This window comes from Tauraco erythrolophus, chromosome 1 (assembly GCF_009769465.1).
Source record: "Tauraco erythrolophus isolate bTauEry1 chromosome 1, bTauEry1.pri, whole genome shotgun sequence".
Classification (NCBI taxonomy): Eukaryota; Metazoa; Chordata; class Aves; order Musophagiformes; family Musophagidae; genus Tauraco; species Tauraco erythrolophus.
The window spans coordinates 116,826,427-116,849,675 of record NC_141465.1 but is presented as its reverse complement, the minus strand read 5'-3'; the positions used below and the strand labels follow the sequence as shown (position 1 = coordinate 116,849,675).

The 23,249-nt window shown below is 36.4% G+C and overlaps 1 protein-coding gene across 2 annotated transcripts in view; it reads left to right on the top strand.

The window, feature by feature from the left end:
• Positions 1 to 23,249, top strand: part of IFT88 (intraflagellar transport 88) — a 50,546-nt gene that overhangs the window by 3,366 nt on the left and 23,931 nt on the right. For both annotated transcript variants that reach the window (XM_086613420.1, XM_086613428.1), the window contains exons 5-18: positions 1,383 to 1,436; positions 4,319 to 4,382; positions 4,459 to 4,528; positions 5,550 to 5,640; positions 9,717 to 9,821; positions 11,002 to 11,104; positions 11,738 to 11,852; positions 11,951 to 12,182; positions 13,761 to 13,831; positions 14,274 to 14,360; positions 16,945 to 17,044; positions 21,513 to 21,599; positions 22,252 to 22,438; positions 23,043 to 23,151. In XM_086613420.1, coding sequence (XP_086469546.1) covers positions 1,383 to 1,436; positions 4,319 to 4,382; positions 4,459 to 4,528; positions 5,550 to 5,640; positions 9,717 to 9,821; positions 11,002 to 11,104; positions 11,738 to 11,852; positions 11,951 to 12,182; positions 13,761 to 13,831; positions 14,274 to 14,360; positions 16,945 to 17,044; positions 21,513 to 21,599; positions 22,252 to 22,438; positions 23,043 to 23,151 — 1,475 coding nt within the window. The remainder of the gene's footprint in view (positions 1 to 1,382; positions 1,437 to 4,318; positions 4,383 to 4,458; positions 4,529 to 5,549; positions 5,641 to 9,716; positions 9,822 to 11,001; positions 11,105 to 11,737; positions 11,853 to 11,950; positions 12,183 to 13,760; positions 13,832 to 14,273; positions 14,361 to 16,944; positions 17,045 to 21,512; positions 21,600 to 22,251; positions 22,439 to 23,042; positions 23,152 to 23,249) is intronic.

Below are 23,249 nucleotides of genomic sequence, written 5' to 3'. Positions count from 1 at the left end.
TTCTTGCAGGGGGAACTGAATGTGTTGTTATTTGGGCTTGGAAAAGTTTTCTGAAAGTTAGGGTGAAATTAATTCGTAAATAATGTGGGCTTTCGAATCATGTCTAGTTTAATCAGAAAAAGTTGGTTGCATTCTTTGGTATACTTAACCCATTGTGACTCTTAAATAACTAACACTTTAACCTGTTTTGCTGTGGAAACAGAGGTTTTGCACTAGTGTTACATCCACTGTCTCTTTATTCTAATGAATTTTCAACCTGTTAGCCTGTCTCAGTCAAATTTGAAAAGACTGTGCGTTGCTTTAGATCTCTTAAGCAAGTTAGCTGGGTAACCATTTCAAGAACACCTAAACTCTATTATAAGTCACTGAAATACACCCTTTACTCTGAACCTTCTGTTTCCTGCTCTGGATATATTCCTTCTGAGACTGCTTTTTCTTAGCAGTTGTATTTACAGATGTTTAGTGTAGTACCATGTAGTGTCGGGAAAAGCTATCTTCTTAAAGGAGTGCACACAAAGGCACTTTCTAAGGATAATAAAGACTAAGGTGTTTACCTGCATTAGTAGAGCTAGAAACCTCCAAAGCATTGTCCAGTCCACAGCACTAGCTGTTTCACTCTGCAGATTTGTTTCTCCTGCACTACAGTCCTTATTAAGGTAGATCCAGCCTTAGCAGAAAAAATGAAAAACAGTCACAACGTGTGATAGATAGCGAGTAAAATAGTAAAACGTAGGCTTCGTAGTGGGAATTAGGGGAATGCTTTTTCATGGTGTGAAACCCTTTGGTTTTATCTGTTTGTATTGTATGTTTGTAGCAACCTTTAGCACTTACTACTAAATATTTCACATTTATTTCTTTTAACGCTGCTACAGAAAGACAGTATGTGACATGTCAGCTCATGGAAAAGATATCCATTGGCAGTTTCAAAGTATATCTGTATTTATTGTAAAATAAATCTTCATGAAAGTATGACTTAAAATCTGCCCCTATACTAATCTGTTACCAACTGTACTCAGAATCTTAGCTGAAGTATTTTGTGTAAATTACTTGTTGAATTTAAAGGTAGTAGTTTCACTAACTTAATAATGGAAAGTGCTGCTGCCTCAGATAAATTTCTGTGTAATTTTTTTTAAAGGTCTGAAAAATATGTGAATACATAAAAAACAATATTGTGAATTTGTGCTAACTGAAGTGTCAACATTAAGTCTGTCAGGCACTGGCAGTATATTGCATATGAATAACATAAGTGGGAATTTTGCTATGAACTTATGTGGGAGTTAGATGAACTCTTAAAACTCAATGTTGAGAAGACTGTATACAACCTTTACAGGCTTCTAATGCTTTGTCAATGCTAGTTTCAAACGATTTACTTATTTTTGTAGTCAAAGGCAACTTTAACTTCGTCCATGGGAAGACCAATGACAGGAGCTATACAGGTAAAAGTTTCAGTATTTACATTTTATATTGATGTGGAACCATTAAGTTTTCTGGTAGGTGTTCGGTTTTGATACAAGCATTTAAAAGTTCATTGAAATAATACAAATTATTACACTGTTTTAATTTGTCCTTTTTTGAAAATACTACTGTCAGAAAGCATGAAGGTTGTGATGAGTATTTTATTTTGAGCACAGCGTTGGATGCAATACCAGTGCAGTCTTTTTTAACACTTACTGACATGCAATGATTAATTTTTCATTGAAACAGGAGAGAGATAGTTCTGATTTTCATGTTTTTCTTATGTACTTATACTCTAATAAGAATCTGCTGCAATTTACCAATGATTTTCCCACCACCACCCTTAAGTGTATTGACTTAATGTTAAAGTATCTATAGCCACTATGTTCTTTTGTGCCAGCCCAGGTGGGAAATGGGAATTACCAGGGAGCATCAAGAGTAGGGCTACTCCCTAAAGGAAAACAAGCCAACAGTCTAGAGGGACATTGCAGCACAGAGGCCTCACCAGCCAGGACCCAGTCCCACAGTACCTTAGCAAGGCAAGCGGGATCCAGACAGAAATGGTGGCCACGTCCAACCAAAAGTCCAGAACATAAAGCAATATCACGATGGTCCAAAGTCAAGCCAAAAAGTCAATATATAGACAAGGGTTGGGACCAATGATCACTGGCCATGTCCATAGTGACAAGCAAGGCTAAGATCAAGCCAGGAGGTTAGTCCACAGGTTGAAATGTGGATGAAGGGATTCTATGCCCAGACATAGCTGTGGGTGATGTGATAACCAGTAGTCCTCCAACAAAGCTTAGGCAGGGGCTGAGGGACCAGGGTTGAGCTTAAATAAAGCTTCTGGACCCATGAGTAGCGGGTGTGTTGGGAGGCCCCAGGTGAATCTGGTCAGGGCCATTAAGGTTTATTAGTGCACTCAGTGTTCTGACAGGAAAGTTTAATAAGCTGGCATGGAGTGGAGTCAGACATTCTTGTGTTGGGATCATTGTCTGATAATAAGTTACAGATACAAAAAAAAATGTAGGTTGTGTGTGCCTCTCTTGGTTTAGATAAAGTAAAACATCCTGATCCATAATCTCATAGGATTCTCTGTATTGTCAATAAAAATCAAGAGCAACCGAGTTCTGAAACAGTGTGACAGTAAGCTAGAGTACATTACAGATCTCAAGACCAACAATTTTTAAGAATTTTCTAAAAATAATAGGTGTTTGAAATGAAGTATTCTGAAGTGCACCCTCAGCAAGTTTGCAGATGACACTAAATTGGGAGGTAGTGTTGATCTGCCTGAGGGTCGGGAGGCTCTACAGAGGGACCTGGACAGGCTGGATCAATGGGCCAAGGCCAACTGTATGAAATTCAACAAGACCAAGTGCCAGGTCCTGCACTTGGGCCACAACAACCCCCTGCAGTGTTACAGGCTTGGGGAAGTGTGGCTGGAAAGCTGCACAGCAGAGAAGGACCTGGGGGTGCTGGTCGACAGCTGATTGAACGTGAGCCAGCAGTGTGCCCAAGCAGCCAAGAAAGCCAACGGAATCCTGGCATGTATCAGAAACTGTGGCCAGCAGAAGCAGGGAAGTGATTGTCCCCCTGTACTCAGCACTGGTGAGGCCACACCTGGAGTACTGTGTCCAGTTTTGGGCCCCTCACTTCAAGAAGGACATTGAGGTGCTGGAGCGGGTTCAGAGAAGGGCGACAAAACTAGTGAAGGGTTTAGAGAACTTGTCCTATGAGGAGCGGCTGAGGGAGCTGGGACTGTTTAGTCTGGAGAAGAGGAGGCTGAGGGGGGACCTTATCGCTCTCTACAATTACCTGAAAGGAAGTTGTAGGGAGATGGGGGTCGGTCTCTTCTCCCACGTCATGAATGACAGGATGAGAGGGAATGGACTCAAGTTGCGCCAGGGGAAATTTAGGTTAGATATCAGGAAGAATTTCTTTACAGAGAGGGTTGTGAAGTATTGGAACAAGCTGCCCAGGGAGGTGGTGGAGTCCCCATCCCTGGAGGTGTTTAAAAAACATGTAGATTTGGTGTTGAGCAATATGGTTTAGGGACCCTGACAGTGCAGGGTGAATGGTTGGACTCGATGATCTTGAAGGTCTCTTCCAACCAGATGATTCTATGATTCTATGAATACATACAAAATGTGCACAAATTAATAAGTGTTCCTTTGTGTCAGTTACAGTTTCTCAGTAGTGTTTGCTCCTCTACTTTGTAGACAGTTATCATAGAATCATAAGAGTACCAGGTTGGAAGGGACCACAAGGATCCTCTGGTCCAGTCTTTCTTGGCCAGAGCACGGTCTAGACAAGACGGCCCAGCACCTTGTCCAGCCGAATCTTAAAAGTGTCCAGTGATGGAGAATCCACCACCTCTCTGGGGAGATTATTCCAATGACTGATTGTTCTCAATTGTAAAAAATTTTCCTCCTGTGTCCAGCTGGAATCTCCGTAGGAGTAACTTGTCCTCATTATCCCTCATCTTTTCCATGTGACTCCTTGTTTTTACAACATGGGAGTCCCCATCTTCTTTGTAGCCACCCTTTAAACACTGGAACGTGATGCTAAGCCTTTTCTCAAGGCTGAATAAACCCATATTATATTATGTATAATGTAATAACATTTATATAAAATGTAAATATAACATTTTAAAATATAATACATTTTAAATAAATTTAAAATAATAAATAAATAAAATATTTTTTTAAGATATATAAAAACATTTTAAAAAATATTCAGTTTACTGAAGTGGTAACAACTGATTTTTCTATTTAAAGGGTTAGTAATATGTAACTGATGTCCATATTGTCCACAATCTATTTTTCAGGAAGATTATTTTAATATGACTTCCTTTTTATTTAAGGATGGGGTCGCTCGACCAATGACAGCAGTGCACGCTGCAGGTTACACTAAGGCAGCCATGAGAGGTATGGTTTGTAGAGATCATCATCTGCCAGAGGGAGATGTTATTTTACAATTTTCAGTACTCTGTTAATTTTGCAGGTTCTTCATTTGATCCTCTTGGTCAAGCAAGAGGTCCTGCTCCGCCTCTGGAAATGAAAAATTCAGACAGGTTTGTTCAGTTTTGCATTAAATTGTTTCAAAGCATTAACAGCAACAAAAAAACAACGATGGGTAGAGTTTAAAAATGTCCTGGCAGTTATGAAATGTTAAGGGGCCAAACTCTTAACTTTGTGGAGTAACGCTGCAAAGATTTATGCATGTGGTTTGCTGACTCATCAGAGCGGTTGCACTGGCTTTCAGGAATGTCTGATTCCAGTGATTTCTGGTTGTGGCTGTATCTCAGCAACCTGGACACAGTTGTTGTCACACAAATGCTGTGATACTTACATAGAATTGTGGAGGATTATGGAAGAGTGTGTGACATGCAAAGGACACCACGATTCATACAGCTCTCTGGGAAGAACTGCAGAATTTGGGGGAATTTTGCCTGCTGCTTTTCCCTGTTCACTCTGACCTTAGCACTTGAGGTAAAACTGAGGTTTTGAAAGTTTTGCAGGCTGGTGTGAATGCTGGGGAGTTCACTGAGAACAAGTCATTGAGCTTTTCAATACAAAAGTTGTATTCCTTAAATATAGGAATATGGAATCCTAAGAAATGTTTGGTTATTTAACTGAGGAAAAAATCTAGAAAAAATAACAGCTGTTTATTAAAATCTGCATTTGCAAGCCATACTTTAAAATTATCTGTGCAAATAAAGGTTCAATGAAGTGCTCTTAATCAATATTTCATTTCACTAGCTGTTTGATTTGAAAGCTTTACCAGCCCATTTGTTTGTTCTGTCATTACTTCTGAACAAATTGGGTCCATGAAATGTGCATGTCTGTCTTGTTCTCGTAAGAGGATTTATGTTTTCTTAGATCTCTGTTCTCAAATTAAAAGAGTGAATGTGATATCTTTGGAGGATCTTCTCTGGGTATAGTTTCACATTGTATTTCTTTCAGTGGGAAAACTAGTTTGTTGTGACATGTGATACATCACTGTGTTGTTTTGTTGAGAATATCCTGTGTAAAAGCTTAGTGTTTGCAGCCACGTTACTAGTGTTAATCCTTTTATTGTTATTTATATTTTAGTTCAGAAGAGAAGATTAGGCAGTTGGAAAAAAAAGTGAATGAACTGGTTGAAGAAAGCTGCATTGCTAACAGCTGTGGAGACTTGAAATTGGTAATTTTTCTGGATTTCACCACTTTTGCTATTAAGTGAAGAACGATTTGTATAGGTAGATGTTTCAAACTGACTTGGGTTCAAACATTTCAGATTGTTAAAATCATCTTAATTCTGACTTTGCTATGACTCTTCTAATCCAGCGATACCTTTTATTGCTAGAAAACATAATAAAAATGTAGGAGCTGTATTTCTTGTGTATTTATTTGTTAAGATTTCAGTGTTACATATCTCCATTGGCTTCTTCAAATGGGTCTCATCATTTAGTCATGCTGGCACAGACTTGCCCAGTCTAACCTATGGACTCTGTGGGAGTGAGTGACCCTTCTTCAATAACAGGCTTGCAATTGGCATCTTTGGAGCATTTGATCCACAGATGTGTAAGGATCTTGTTTGAGTGACATTCCGTTTCCTTGATATTGCTTGGGCTTTTTGGATAATGTAATTTTCAGCCAGGACTGGTACTCAGCTGCAGGGTCAATCTCACTTAAGCCACCTCCACAGTACCCTTCTATGTCAGGGACCGTTTGGTGCTATAGCATGTGGTAGATGCTACATTGCTTTTGTTGCACCGTAAGGGGACGGCATCAAGATGAAATATTTCATTTTCTTTCAGCCCTTCAGGCAAGGGAACCTTCCAAACTAAGCAAACCCTGAAGTGCAAACACCAGTGTCCTTCAAAGGACAGTGGCAATAAAGCGCAGTAGCCTTGCGTTCCAGTGTATCAAAATATCTTCTAACTCTTCCTTCTTAGGATCAGGCTTATGTTTTATTTCGTGTGCTTTGGACTGGCCAGCTCCAGCTTCTAAAGTACTGGAGGCAGAGCAGGCTCACCTGTTAGAATTAATGAGATACGTTGGGTTCTTAGGAATGTAGACTTCCTTTGTGCTCATCCATTGCCCTCTCAAGTTGGTGGCATCTGATCCATAAGGGGAAAACACTAGAACTCTGAGAGATGACGTTTCTTTCTCAGTCGTCTAAATTTTTTTAGTCTAGGAGCGTAATCTGAGCAGATATTGTTAGAGTATAAGACTGGGTAAAGCATTTTTCCTGAGCTGCTTAGTACTGTCCGATACAGATCTTAGGCTAGATGGCCTTTGGTTTGATCAAATTCTCGTCTTTTGGAGACTAAGAGCTCCAAAACTCATTAGAAAGATTGCAAACAGTCTCTAACAGTCTGAGCCTTGCTACAAATCGGGGAAAATGGCAGTGTTTGTCCACTGTACTTAACGTCTGTGTTTGTTACTCAATCAATAGGTTTGTAGATTTTTAGCAGGGTTACTGGCACAGTTTTGGCCCAGGCTAACTGGCATTTTTCTATACAGTTCCTAGATACAGTTGCAGGTTACTATGGATAAGGAACTGCTTCCAACAGGCAGTTTTAATGTATTTCGTCTGTTGTAGAGGGTACTAGAGCAATGTCGTGCCAATTAATAGTGGCTAAATTACAGGCTCTAGCCCATTTGATTTACATCTAGTATAGATGTAATTAGTGAGTTCAAGCTGTTTGGACAAGTTAGCAATTTTAATAAATATTGTCTTTTTGTCTGACACGAAGGAATATTTTTCTCTCTGCACTCTGATTTCAGGCAATTTTCAATATCTCTTTAGGTCTTATGGAACATGGCGGATACAACATCATTTTATCTTACCTCAGCTGTCCTAATGTAGGAGTAGTCTTAGCTGCAGTTTTTTGGATCTGTTAGGAAGCATGCAGTCCATCTTTTGATAGGTCATCTTTGTTCAGAAGTCTTGTGTTAGCACTGTCTAGAATTGATTCAGCTCTTGGGAGCCAGGCTGGACCCAGTGAGGGTCTTTCTTAAGTGAGGACTTTCTTATCTTGAAAGGACTTTATATTGTGTAGTGCTCTCCAAACACAGTGAGGGCCTCCTTAGCTCTTTTATGCAAGGTGATATTCTGTGCCTATGTGATGCTTCTTATCAGACTACGTATGTTATCCTTACAATCTTACCTATATTTGTCAGATTTCTTAAGTAGGTACCCTTTATTTGCATGTGTCTGGCCTCCTGTAGGTGAGATATTCCATGTTGCAGTGGCAGGAACTGCCCTTTGTTGGTAGAGAAATATCTAGCTTTTCATTAAGAAACATGCTTGGTTCGAGATTTTCGCCTCTTTAAGACAACAGTTTAGCTTTGGAATCAGTACAGCAAGAGTGTACTTTTCTTGTCAATGATTTTGTCTTGTACAGCGTGAGTATTTTCAGATACAGAATAGGACATTTACCCTATTAGACTATGACTGGAAGATTTCAGTTGTCTTGAGGACTGTCTTTCAGTATGAGTAACATCCCATATCTTTTTGCCTACTACAAAAAAACATTTTATTGGTTGGCTTTGAGAAAAAAAACTGTCCCAGCTCTCTGAATGCATGCTTGTTTCTCTTGTAAAAAAGCCTGTTATGTGCCTTTCTTCAGTTTGTGGAGCAATTCCAGTGATCCTGATCAAATTAAGACAAGATTGAACACTGATCATCTTAATTGTTATAGGTCAGCCTAGACAGTTCTGATATCAGGATGATACTGTGCTGTGTGAAGACTACCTTTATGTTTGTGCCTACTACAAAAACCATCTGGGTTCCTGGTCTACCTTAGTCGTACTCATGATTTTTGGATTATATTTTGAGCTAATAGCCTGATAACTTCTCTGGAGAGAGGAATTTCACTTAGAATATCTTCACCTAGCAGTCCACACTGTAGGGAGTTTTCTTCCTTGGGGAGTTAACAGGAAGGCTTCTAACAGTGAAACTCAGAGTCCTAAAGTGAGACTTACATCTGGTAGACTGGATGGGTCTCCCTTCAAGCTGACAAAGATCCTCTTACGTTGCACTTTTCTAATAAAACATTATTGTTTTTTCTGCTACTGATAGCTTTTGATCAGAGAGTATGAAAGAAGTCTATCCATTTATTATGTTCATTTAGGAGAAGTATCCTTACAGACCTATCCTAATTTATTCCTGATATAATGTCTGAATTTCACCTTCAGTAGGAGATGAGTGTCAAAGAGTTGTTTCTATGTAGATTATACCAGCCCATTCTAAGGGTCCTCTAGGATATTTGTGCTAGTTTCTGACAAGTTCAGCAGAATATCCATTTTCCTGCAGATGTCATCAAGGTTTCTAACTCGTTATCTATAAAACAGCCAACTTGGATTGGCCTTCTATCATAAGGACTAAGAATCAAGCTACACTTTGAGAAGTATGCCCTTCACGGCCAGCTACCAAATAGCTACCTTGAGTGCTCGCCATTACTTTTTTAACCATTGTGCCTTTGCAGAGGCATACAGCACTGCTGATGGCACTCGTAGACCTGTAGCATTAGTTGCATGAAGGGTCTGGACACCAATCTGCAGATGATGATCGTTGGATAAAATAGGAATTTTGAAGTTACTCAAATTGTAAACGTAAACGTGAAATACCACTTGTGAATAGATAAAAAAGGGAAGCAATTTACCAGCATCCAGAATTACTTTTGTATAACATGCATGCTTGCTTCCTGCCTACGCTTTCTTCCTTCCAACACCTCCCTGCACTGAGATTCTGCGACTAAGGAAACATGCCAAGCCCAAATTCCATTTTTTTTTTTAAACATTTGCATGCACTTTCTGTGATTAATACAAGTACAATAATTTTCTAGAGTCGTAAGTGATTGTGGCATATATATGTGTGTGAATATACTTCTCTAAAATTATACATTTAAGCAGACTTAGACAACTGTATGTCTGCTTATTGCTAATTAACACCTTTCTGTGGCTTATATTGCTACTTTTCAGGCATTGGGTACAGTCTGTGCATCTAAAGAAAATGGACATGAGTATGTTCTTTTCATACTTGTTTTGCCCAGAGAAGTTGTGGATGCCCCATCCCTGGAAGTGTTCAAGGCCAGGTTGGATGAGGCTTTAGGCAACCTGGTGTAGTGCCAACCATGGCAGGGGGGTTGGAACTAGATGATCTTTAAGGTCCCTTCCAACCCTAACCATTCTGTGATTCTATGAATGTATTTTTGCTGTCTTGGGTTAGTAAGATTCAAGGCACTGCTAAATTCTAGTATTTTGTTTAAGGCTCTGGAAAAAGCAAAAGAGGCTGGAAGAAAGGAAAGAGTATTGGTGAGACAACGTGAACAAATTGCTGCTCCGGAAAACGTCAACTTAGACCTCACTTACTCAGTAAGTGCTTAGAAATCTTCAGTGAGTGAAAGGTGTTGGTAGCAAACCTCCTAAAGAGACATTTCAGTGTTTGCTGAGAGTGTGTGTTGTAATGTTCCTAGCAGTGTACTGGGTCAGATATGGTCTACATTTGGGGACGGAAGAAGTTTATGAAGTTAAAGTGAATGACTTCTTGACATTAAAAACTTAACATTGGATTGCAAAGATCTATTTATATCGAATCTTATTCCCTTGCAATCTCAAGTACTAGAGGAACCACGTAGTCAACAGTAAGTGAAGAAGGATGCCCATGAGCCTTTGTTCCAGCTACCTACTCACGTACAAAACATGTATATCTAAATATAACAGATATAAACCTTGTACTTCAAAAATAAATAGTCTAGAAAGTGTAACATGCCAAGAGAAGAAAACAGGAAAGATCAGACACTGCCTTTAACTTGAAATGTAAAGTGATAAAGAATGTATTACATGAAATAGGATATATTAATATGCCTAAATCCTGAATCTTAAAGCAGGTGTCTAGATTTACATTCTGGTTTTCAAATTAATAGTAGGCTCTTTTTAAAAAAGGATACAGCATACATAAAAACACTTAGAGGGAATTTAAAGCTGTAGTCCAGGTAGTGCTGTAGAGAAAATTATTAGCAATTAATACATTGAGTTAGGCAGACCTAGTAGTTTACTTTACAGTGAAGGTCAGAGTAAAGCTGGGGAAAAAGTGTGGAGGTGTTTTACCTGACACCAACAGAACTTCTGTTTTGAAACAGCAGTTTGGAAAAATTCTCTCTTCATAAACTGAGTGACCACAGGTAGTAGGACCATTTTCCACATGTTGGGAGTCATAAATTATGTACAGTTTCTGAGAATCACCTAATATGAATGATTTTTAATACCCTTGAATTATAACATTGTGTTTACTTAGGTCTAAGGCCCACTTAGCATGACTTTTATAAGTTATTTAAGTACAGAAATAAAAGAATTACCTAGAATAAGTAGATTTGAAACTTGTTTTCTCTATGGCAATGTACAAGAACAAAGTAGAATTAAAGATGGAAAGCTTAAAACCAGTTAAAGCAGTACTTTCAAGGTAAATTAATTTGAAATAATCTATTATGAATTCAAGTTTATTACTATTGAGAGAATGTTATTTTCTTGTACCTATAATTACATTTTTCTTTAGGTTCTTTTCAATCTGGCCAGTCAGTATGCTGCTAATGAAATGTATGCTGAAGCACTGAATACTTATCAAGTTATAGTGAAGAATAAGATGTTCAGCAATGGAGGTAGGTTGCTTTCCAAAGGGAATTAAAATTGGCATTCAAAAATAAGCTCTTCATCTGTATGGTGTTGACTCACAGAGATCTCAGCCCTCCTGTCTGCCAGTCACAGTGGGTGAGATTATACTCATAATATCTGACTTGGTATAATTTAGTGTGGGTTGGCTCTCCAACTCATGAATTCTTTTCTTTCCATAGGCTGAGCTAGACATAAAGCCAAATATGTAGTTTTCTCATGCAGCACACACTGTATTGTCTGCTCTAATACTATTTTTTTCTCTTTTGGCTCAGCATTCTTCTTCTGAAAGCTGCTTTTAGTATTTTGCACATCTTCGAGACTCCTACAGTTCACTTTTCTCAGAGATGCTTGTTGCAGCTGTCTTCCTGGAGAGCACTATAAAGAATTTCTATCTTATCCCTCAGTTCACAATCAAAATCAGAATGCATCTTATACTGATACTTCATCTCCTTCTGTGTGAAAATTCACAGGAGGCTGTTCTGTGCTTCTTTAACGGGCCACTGGTACTTTGTAATGAAGACAATTTATTAAGAAGTTGTTCCACTCTTGTCACTTTGAGACAATGTAAAATGCTGTAACTGTGCTTCGAGAGGCTATAACACATTGACTTCTTTTGACAGGTAGACTGAAGGTGAATATGGGAAATATATATTTAAAACAGCGGAACTATTCCAAAGCTATCAAATTCTACCGTATGGCTCTAGACCAGATTCCTAGTGCCCACAAAGAGATGAGGTGAGTTTCTACTAGCAGACATGGTTCTGAAATGTAAGTTTTGGATACAGTGTGGTTTGATAGTTAAAATATAACCTAATCCTGATTTCTTTACTTAGGATTAAAATAATGCAAAATATCGGAGTTGCATTTATTAAAACCGGCCAATACGTTGATGCCATTTCTTCATTTGAACATATAATGAGCATGTCCCCAAACCTGAAGGCAGGCTTCAACTTAATCCTGTGTTATTTTGCTATTGGAAATGGTGAGCAGATGAAAAAAGCCTTCCAAAAACTGATTGCAGTTCCCTTGGAAGTGGATTATGATGACAAATACATTCCACCAAATGTAAGTTTGAACAAATAAACTGTGTCTTTATATGGTAAATCAGGAGAAAAGGGGAGAGACATTAAATGCTTGGACTGTGTTGAATGTGTAAATCCATGTATGTATACATTTATGTATCTAAAGTAACATTTTTTTTTAACCAGCATGGACTTAATGTGGCAGTACTGCTCAGAAGTGTAAAACAATGTTGAGAACGTTAAAATCCTTTTTTCCTCGAAGGATATGATGCACATAAAATCTGCACCACACGGTTGTCTTCATAACGATTTTGTTGAAACTCATCCGGGCTGACTTACCTAGCTCACTTATTGCTTTGCTTCTTTTATTTATATGAAGTTTTAATAAAATATTTATAAGCTAAAATAAAAGGAGCAAAAGAATGAGTGAGTTAATGCAAGTTATCTCAAATGAGGGCTAATAAAACTTTTAATGCTGTATAGTGTTGTTTTGCAGAAGAAAATTTTAGTAAAGTTTACAGATGCTTATTTTAGTTTATTAGACTTTATTGGAAACTGGACTTCCTTTGTACCGTGAAACCAGGAGCTCATGATGTTAAAGACAGGAAAAAGTAATTAACAGGTTTAAGGTCCCTCTTAGAAAGGTCCTCTATGGAAAGATCAAGGCAAGCCCTTTATATTCTCTTAGCAAAGCTTCCATTTTCAGTCCTAAAGATCAAGAATGTAATTAGTCTTCAGACTATTTGCAGTTTAAGAGTAGCTGTTGCTTTGTATTTTCCTAGCATAAGCAAATAAAATTTAATGTATGAAGCATATATATTTATTTATATTTATTGATAAATATTTATATAATTTCTTATGTATCTTTTTAATAGATAGTTTCACATGTTAGAAATTATGTAACAGTAAGAGTCATTAAACATTTTAATTAATTGAAGACTATGTAAGGTCATTCATTGGAAGAAAAGCTTTAGACTATAGAAGTTCTTTCTAAGGATAGGCAAGCTATAGTTTTAAACAGACGTTCAAAGTTCTGTGTTATGTTATAAGGAGGCCAGATAAAAGATCACAAAATTTCCTTATGGTCTTTATTTTGTATAAATCTATGGTCTGTCCCAAAAAAATGAGGACGGGGTGGCTACCCAGCATACCTGCATTAGTTCTTTTATAACTAACAGGTGTCTGACAGAAACCACAAGATGATCATGTGAGTTCTTGCAAGGAGAAGGTAGCACAAGTCCTCGTCTGCTGAATATCACTGCAGTTCAGCAGATGCTTAAGCATGCTCTTGATTTTAATCATGTCAGTATTCTCACTGGGATTTGCAGCCTTCCCAGTCTGATACACGATGTTAGGGTTGTTAACAGATATAGTTAGTGTGAGTTACGACCACATGCATGAGCAGAAAAAGAGGTTTAAAGTAGTAGTAATGCCAGATTCCAGATTTTGTGGTTAGAAAACTATTTTAAACTGAAGCTAGCTTTTTGAAATGTGAAAAGTAAATAGCTGACATTGTAGACTGCGTAATTTGCATTGATTTGTGTTTACAGTCATATTGTTTATAAAATAATTAAAATGGATGTATACCGGCATAATTTGCAGTTGTTTTGTCCCCCTCTAGGATGATCCACATACAAATCTACTGATCGAAGCCATTAAAAATGACAGTTTAAGACAAATAGAACGTGAGAGGTAATGGTGGAATCCATTCTTTCTTGACTATGGTGACATGGATTTTAGCTCCTGTACATTATCAGTCTTCTCATGTGTCCGCAGCTCTTGTTATAAAAGTGTCTTCATAATTCTCGGGGGGGAGCACGCTTGGAAGGACCAGTTGGATCACTCAGTTTAGTGTACTGCACTGAGTAGGTTACACTGATTAAAAGTTGCAGCATTGGATTTTTTAAAAATACAAGTACAGTGTGCGGTGAAAGGAAAACAGAAAAAAATGGGAGTTTTATCAAGATACAGGACAGTAGCAGGGGACTGGTTAGATTGACTTCTAAGATTGTCTGGAGTGCAGGAAGAAGCAGAACAAGATTTGATTGGTTTTTGCATACATGTTTTTGAAATGGTGACATGTTTATGTGTTGTTTTTTTGTGTTTGTTTTTGTTGTTTTTTTTTTTTTTCTAGGAAATCCATGGCAGAGGAATACATCATGACAGCTGCTAAACTCATTGCACCAGTAATTGAGGCATCTTTTGCAGTGGGCTATGACTGGTAAGGTTCAAGCAGGGCTTCTTTTTGACTAAACTATCATGCTGGTTGTGAAACCAGATTCACAAACATAAACAACCTGGGAGACATAGTTTTTTGCGCATCTGAAACATAATGTCCAGGCTATTTTCAGTTTGCCTCCATAATGCTCTGGAGAAGAACAAAAGAAATCATTAGAGTCTATTCTGTGTTAAAAATTAATTTCATTGTATCATTGAAACTCAACTGTTAATTATACATTGTGAACTGTTCTGTATTATCACAAAACCAGCTTCTTAAAGTTCAATTGAATTCAAAAAATTTAATTTACAAATTCAAGAACTTTAAAAAGTTTTGATAGACAAATGCTGTACAGAAGGCAGTGATCGCTACTCTTTACTGTAAATTTGAAAATAGCGTAACAAACACCTGGGGTGCCTAAGAAGTTTTCATTACTCCATAAAGTCATTATAATAAAACACTAGAATCTAAATATTGGAAAGGTTTTTTTGCATTTCATTTATAAACTTCATGTAACTTACTAAATGTAAACTTAATCAACTGTTTCTTAAAAATACAAATTTATACAGTGATATGCTGCTGACACTGCCGTTTTGGTTTTTGTATCCACTTTATTTTTCAATTTACAGCTTAGCTCTTGCATTCTGTCGTATTTTCTACAGCATACTCTTCTCCTTATAACAAAATAAAATAGACACACTTCCTATAAGGACAGTTTAAAAATTATTAGTATAACTTTCAAGATGTATTTTTAACTAGTTTTTAGTTTTCCATTGTAAGGACTCAATTTGATATTTTTAGTATTTTAATAACTTTATTGGAAAATAACATGTACACAAATGAATATTGTGTGTCTGCAGCCACAACATTACTAACAGATAAGTTCAGTGTTTGGGAAGTGAAGAAAGTTTGATGGGAAAAGAGAACTTTCCTTTACCTCTATTTTTTGGTTAGTTAGGATTGTTTTCAAGTTTTGCAGGTCCTACAGTTTTAATTTACTAATCAAGGTGGTTATACTAACATGAAATAATCTCTCTCATGGATGTGTTTAGTCTGCTAGAGTCCACAAGGTGGTGTTTGATGGCCTAATCATCATTATATCGTACAATTTCCCTACTTCTGCCATTCTGACTTATGAGAACTTAAAACTTATTAAACAGCATGTCTTATGAAAATTAGCTTGCTGCTTTATAACTTGTTAGCATGAGTAGGTCAGACTTGTTTGCTCTTTATCTTGTATTTTTGTTCAAGAAAACTGGAAAAGGTTGTCAGATATTCAGTTTCCTTAGTGCTATCCACAAAATACTTGTCACAAAGTAAAGCATTCTTTCATATCTGTTCTGGCTATTTAAACTGCTTCTGGTGAGATGTGTGGGACTGTTTTGTGTATACCAGGACAGATTTACTCTCTGTTCTTCTAGGCTGAGGTATTCAAGCCCAGTGAGGAAGTTTAACCAGCAGTTTGAGCTTGGGTTTCCAAATACTACTCTTTTTTATGAGTCCTTTGAGTATTAAATGTGCTTTTAATGAGATTAATTTTATTTACAGAAATAAAGCAGGGACAAATAATCTTTGAGTTTTATAACTTTTTACTTAAAATATGACATAATCTTGGGACTATTCTGTCATACTCCATAAGGAATAGTTGGATAGTTAGATCTCATTGCATTTTATGATTAAAAGATGTTAACAGTTGCAGTTGAAAACTGGGTTTTGACCTTTTTTTATTAGATGTTTTTGCAGAAATTGTTGGTTTTTTTCAATATAATTTTTCCTCCAACATCAAAAGGCATGTATATGCTTTGTATAGAGACTGTCCATGTTCCAACCCAATTAAAGCAGCAGGCAGTTTGTTAAATTAAACTTCTGTTGGCAAATGAGCCAACTATTAGAAGAAAAGAAAAAAGCTTTCCACTGCTTAAAAAAAAAAAAGTGGAAGGGATTAAAGAAGCATCCCACAAAGTTGTTCATTTAGTGTGCTTAATTCCAGACAGTTTAAGAGAACAGTGTATGCATATGATAAATAAAGGTCTTGCTTCAAATGATGAGGCAATTTCAGAGTTTGTAACATCAAACCCTGGAAGATGGTGTCTGTGAATGAACATCTGAACTGTCTGCTGTGTTCTGTTCTGCCCTCATTTTGCACAAGACTCTAAGCCAAAAATAAAAAAAGAAAGAGGTTTATTATTATGACTTTATTATGTAGCTCAGGGGGACAATCCACAGTCTCTGGCTTGGTTCGCTAAGCTGGTTTATTGGTTTGGTAGTATGTGCAACAGGAGATCAGATTTGAAAAATTAGCTGATAGAAGATATCCAAAGAAAATGGTTTGAAAAATGATCATGGAGAATATCTGACATTAGCTATCACTTGATAATGGAAAATAACGTCATATTTAAGCAGCTGACTAAAAAAAGTGAGAGCAGAGATAGTATTATAAAGGTAGGTTATGGGAATAAGATGTTTTTTCAAATATCTTTAGTCAAAGTGCTCTAAAGAAAGAATAGCTAAGAACAACTAATTTTGCCTGTAAAAGTATATAACTTGGTGGCATTTGCACAGATGCATTTTATTTTTCTTTTTGCAGGTGTGTTGAAGTAGTAAAAGCTTCCCACTATGTAGAGTTAGCCAATGACCTGGAAATAAATAAAGCCACTACTTACTTGAGGCAGCAGGAATTTAACCAGGTATAGTAACTTTTCACATCGCTACTTTTTAAAACTGTATTAGCAAAGATATTTTAGCCACGACATGTTTTTCAGCAAGGGAAAGAATGATTTATGCAAACATTAGAATTATATTGATGCTGCTCAGTAAAATAACTTTTTAAAAACACTGACCAGAGATGAGTTTTGTCTAAATGAAATTTCTGCCACAGAAGTTACAGTGAATGCAGTTCATTTAAAGTTAAGACATCTAAATTTAGTTACCTTTAGGGAGTGTCCAAGCTGTCATTAGAATTAATGCAACTGTAGCCAGTGCAGTCAATTAGAGCCGAGAAACCATGTTGCTAATCAACGTGGAGGTGTTTTCGTTAGTGTGAGCTGAATCTTTCAGTTTGGTTGACTATAGTACCAAAATCTATGCAGATGCACTTCATAGGTATCATTATTGTTTATGTTATGGTATTCTCACCGTTCCCTATGTACTACAGCATTCCCTAAAATACTATAATCTGGCCTTGAACTTTAGCCAGCCCTCCTATCCTTCCGTTGAAATACAAACTGGAATTAAATTAAGCATCTAACCAGGAGCTTGGACAGTTCTGCATTTCTTATAAAAGATTGCCCCCCTGGAGGGCACAGAGGGTTAGGATGAACCACGATTGCTATAAACATATTATAGCAGTTTAAACCACAGAGAATATTAGCAAATGAGGAAGGTCGTAGAAAAGATACAGTATTGATACTTCTGAGTAAAAGTATAGCTCATTGTTCAAAATTCATTAACTGGCAGAAGTTCAGAAGATAGAGCTGTGAAAATATTGGTGATTTTGCAGGTTTTTAGCATGCATGTTGTTACATGTTCTCTTTTCATTGTTTTATTTTTAAATATACATGTGAAGTAACTTTTGACTGTGTTGAAATTATTTAAGTGTGTTTATGTAGGTGAGATCTCTTTCTGTAACTGGCTGTTCAATCGCTAGTTAGAGAAATTTCTGCCAATGAATTTTATGCTGAACTGCCTTCATGGTAAAAATGATCACTGAGCCCTTGCTAATAAGCACAGCAGGCTGTTAACTGTAGGTTTCCTTTTCTGTGCATATAAATTGCCAATGTAGGTGTATAAATTAATGCCACAACTTACCACGTTTAAGTTTTTGGTATTACCTAAGTGAATGTGCAGCTTTCTTGTAACATTTTATTTTAAGACAAATGCATTTTTTTTCTCTTAATTAAATTTGTATAGGTTGTGGGACAACTTATAATACCAAGTTTTTGTCGGAATTGTCATACGATCTTTTCTTTACCTGTGAAAAAAGGCTTGGTTTCAAACATTAACAGTTGGAAAACAGCTTCAGCTGAACAAAAAAAACCTGAGATATCTGACAGGATTTCCTCGATTTCATTCTAACATGCTTTGTTCGGTTCATTCAATGATAAGAATGCTGAATAAATAAGGAATATAGCAACCCCTGGGTTTGCACAAGTAGCAGGAAGTATGAGAGATCATATACAGCAAAATTACAGCTGAAACTGAATACCTCTGTCATTTTCTAAGGTCCCATAGCTTGGAGAAATGTACACAGGGACACATGCTTACCTCTTACCTCCTTCTCATATTTAAGCTCTTCTGGTTTCCTGAGCAGCTCTTGCTTCTCCAATCTATCTGTCCTCTTCTCCTCCCCCATAGATAGTGCAAGAGAGTTATCCTTTATTATACTGCATGTCTGACTGATATTTTTTCTGAGATCATGAAGCAGTTTGAGTGTTTGGAAATTTTTGGGCAAATCTAGTAGGTTTATTGATGATATCTTTTGGAGAATGAGAGTGTTACAGGTAGATGAACAGTCATATGATCTCAAGAATTTACTATTTTGATGGTAATTTTTTGCGATTTCCAGTTAGTATTCAGTATAGGTTAAAAAAACCTCAACTCTGTAAAATGAGATACAGAGATTGTTGGTGATGTTTTTGTGGATTACTCCAATGGAGGGAGAGGGAAGGTGTTGGAAGTTAGGGGTAAGTGGAGAAGCAGCTCTTTATTTTGTTTATGTGATAGAAGACCTTTAACCTTGACTGGAACTACTTAATAGTAGAGTGAGACTGCAGAATGGTGATTGCAGAGAGTCTTTTTTTTTTTGTTCTAATAAAACTGCAGCTGCAATTTGCATTCATCCTGTCTGTCTTTTGTTCATTTACTTACTAACTTACCACCTGCTCAACACACCTTTGGCTGAAGAACAAGAATGGAAACTTTGAAATATTTGGTTTCAAGGCTGAAAGTTTTATTGTGTTTCAAAAAAAAGAACTGAAATAGATTTCTGCTGTATCTATAATGGGCTTAACTATATGCTCAGCATAATGAACATGCTATTTTAAAACAGTCCTAGCAAAAAAAAAAAAATCCAGAGTGGAAATTACTATAATATGTCTAGATTGTGTTTTATTAGCAATGGGTTTTGTGTATTACATGTTTTGAATGTTTTCTTAATTTCGAATAACAACTTTGAATATGAATTTAGAACCAAAATTCTGCAGGTTAGCCGTGCAACTCCTTAACACCTCTGGCAGGCCTTACTTGGGTCAGGCAAGCTGTTTTGAAGTTTAACTTCTGTAAGCAAATTACGTACATTGGAACCATGTCTTAGAATTTGGACAATCTGTATTTTGATTGTTGAATCTAAGCAATTGTTATGGTTGGGATTAAAAAGTTAGAAGTTATTTAGAAATATATAAATTTAGCTGATGATACAGTGAGAGCATTTCTGCTTTGCAAGGACAAAAGGAGTATTGCTGTGGATTTTCATCCTAGATCTTGTAATTGCTGAAATGGTTCAAGGGACCTGCAACATAAATTTACCAGTAAGTGAACAGAGTTCAGAGTCATAGGAACTTTTCATTGCACATGAAAAAGAGAATACTTCCACTCTAATCTTTATCCTCAAAGGTGCCATTCAGCAGTCGAAGCAAAGGTGAACAAAGCGGCTGCAATGGAAAATGGCTTTTCAGGAAGTGACTTTGAACTATATAGCTGCAAGTTCACTGAAAATTAATTCCGTTTTAAGAAATACACAGCTTTTACTCAAAGAAACAAGTCTTTGCTTAAGAGTAGAGTACCTCAGATATAGTAGCGTTACATCTTTAAATATTTGAGACCATTCCCTTTTTGCAGAAAGTCACAAATATATACAAAAGTTATGGTTATCTTGGTTGAAGTCCTGCTTTTCAGAAACCACAAAATCTAATTCCTAACTTTTGAAATGCTTTTCTTGATTGAGGTTGGTGTATTTCTTTAGACAATTTTCTGTTATTAGGAGAACTTTATGATCTTTAATAGTTCATAGTTCTTGAATGGAATGTAGTTGACTAAATCAATGAACTACATCTAGCTGTGTATACTTCGTCATTTTACACGTCATTTGTACAGTCATGTCTTTTGTGTAAAGTAACTGTAAAAACAGTATGTGTGACAGTCAATTAGAACTTGTTTCCTTTATGTTTGTTTTGGCATTCCACGTACAGGATCATGCATTCACTTTGATATGTAAACAGCAGCTTACAGGTTTCATGTAAGGGAAGAAGGAAACTTTTGAATTCCTAATGTTGACAGCTAGATTGAGGTTACCGCATCCGTATTGTAACAGATGACAGAACTGGGCTCACTGTGATATTCTAACAGTTTGTGTAGTTAATATCAATGTTTAATATAAAGAAGCCAGATTTCTTAATAATTTAGTCTGCACTTACAAATGCTATCACATAGTCAATGAGAAGAAAAAGCTGCTGTTTATTTCAAAGTTTCTTTGATAGTTTATTAGGTATAAATTTGTTTATTTTTTGTCCATAAGCTTCTTAATTTTGAAGTTTAAGTTTAGGTTTTATGTAAAAGGTTAAAAAAATAATTTTCTTGCCTCAGTCTTCACATTTGAGTACTTCCTGAACTTAGACAAGTGTCATCTTCTTACTACACAAAACAACTGCAAGTTGAAATCCAATCCTATGGTGTCTGGCATATTTTTTTATATATATATATGTGTATATATATATAGCATGTACTTTTTTAGCTTTTAATATGAGTTTTAAGGTCAATCCTTTTGTGTTTGCTTAAAGAACTGGAAAAATAGGTATGAGAATTTCAATTAGTTGACTACATTAAAGGCAAATAATATAAATTTGTGTTTTATATGTATAGAATTGTCAGCTATCTCTGTAGTTCAAGGTAGCCATTATCTAATCTAAATTTTGAAGAAGTAATAAATACTCAATACTATGGAAATTTTGTGACCAAAATTAATATTATGTATAATATAGACATACTTCGGTGTGTGCATGCTTAGAAGCATGTGTTACAAGCTTGGTAATTATTGTGTATGTGAGTAATTGAGTTGATAATTGTAGCTGTTTGTTACTGTGGTGTTTATCAATGGTTTCTGAAAGATTTTGGTAGAAGTTTGTTTCAGTGGGAAGTAAGTTGTTTCCAAATTACTTCTAGGCACTGGAGACTTTAAAAATGTTTGAAAAAAAGGATAGCAGAGTAAAGAGTGCAGCTGCAACAAACCTTTCATTCCTTTATTATTTGGTAAGTGTTTGCTTCAACAAAACCAGTTAAGAACTGTAGTTGATGTAGCATCTTCTGTATCTTTGTAGCAATTTTTGTGTCTGTCTAAGTAATCTCTGTAAACAACAAGAAACTGCCTGTTAGGGATACTGGAACACCCATTCTTGGCTGCAGTTGAAGTTTGGAGTGTGTCCTTTGTATCCTGTTGCTGGGAGGAAGAGTGAGATTGAGCCCCAGGCCACAGGAGTATGCCTGCAGTGTGATTTGTGCAGAAGCCCAGCAGCTGCATTTAAAACTCCGGTGCTGAAGACCCTGGCTGAACTTTAGGAACATGTGAAGTATGCAGCTTAGGCAAGTGTGTTTGTGTATGAAGTTCATAGGGTACAGGAATTTATTTTTTTGTTTTCTAAAGAAATACTACTTTGTCGCAACAAAGAAAGCTTCCAGACTGAATGGGACCGAGTGATGAAAGACGTCTTAAGTGTTAAGTTCTCTGAAACTTGAAAGACATGATCTGCCTTATGCAAATACATAAGGAATGTTTTAGGACTAAAGATTATATTATTTTTTCATCCTCAATCTTTTGAAATTCTACTATATTAACTGTAAGAAGCCACAGCTGCAAGAAAATGACTGACAAATGGCTAATGCAATGTTTGTTTTATTCATCTAGGAGAATGAATTGGCACAAGCAACTCACTATGCAGATTTAGCTGTAAATTCTGATAGGTACAATCCAGCAGCTCTAACTAACAAAGGAAATACTGTTTGTGCAAACGGAGACTATGAAAAAGCAGCTGAGTTTTACAAGGAAGCTCTCAGGAATGATTCCTCATGCACTGAAGCACTTTATAATCTTGGTAAGCCAAAGGTGCTTTTGTGATTTAACTTTTGTCTAAAGGAAACAGTAGTGTTTCTAAGAATCTGGCATTCAAAATTTTCTTGTATAGAAATATATATACTAATTATTATTACTTTATTCAGAATTTATATTATAGCAAGGTATTAATTTGTAATTCCTATCTGTTCTGCAAAAAACCACCAGTGTTAACAACATCAACTAGTAATTGCAGATGATTAAGTCACTTTGAAGATTTCTGCTATCTACTAAGAATAGACCAGTTTTAGCATTATTAAACCATCAGAGTCATTCTCTTCTAAAAGCTTTCCCTTTCCCTTATTCATCTTGTTTAAAAAGTGAGATTACATATGTTCTTGGTCTTGATTATGTTTGTAGTCCTTGTGTTTATCAGTTTGGTAAATCATACTAGCTGGTAAGAATTACAAGCATGACTCTCAAGAATAGAGTCTGTCAGTGTCAAGGCAGTTGTACTGCCTCCAAGTCCTGTGTTCCTATTTCAGTTTTCTTGGTTGTTCTGTTATTTAAATGCTGAAGTCATCTTGTTCTCATTGTTTAATAAATTGCTTCTCATTGTTTCTCATAAATTCTCTTTATTTTTTTAGGTTTAACATACAAGAAGCTAAACAGAATAGATGAAGCTTTGGATTGTTTTCTGAAACTCCATGCAATCCTTCGAAATAGTGCCCAAGTCCTTCACCAAATAGCAAACATGTATCCTTTTCTGGATTATGATAAGGGATTGTGATTTTAGTAAACTCATTTAATCTGAAATATGCATTTCAGTCATGACACAACAACTTAGAAATTTA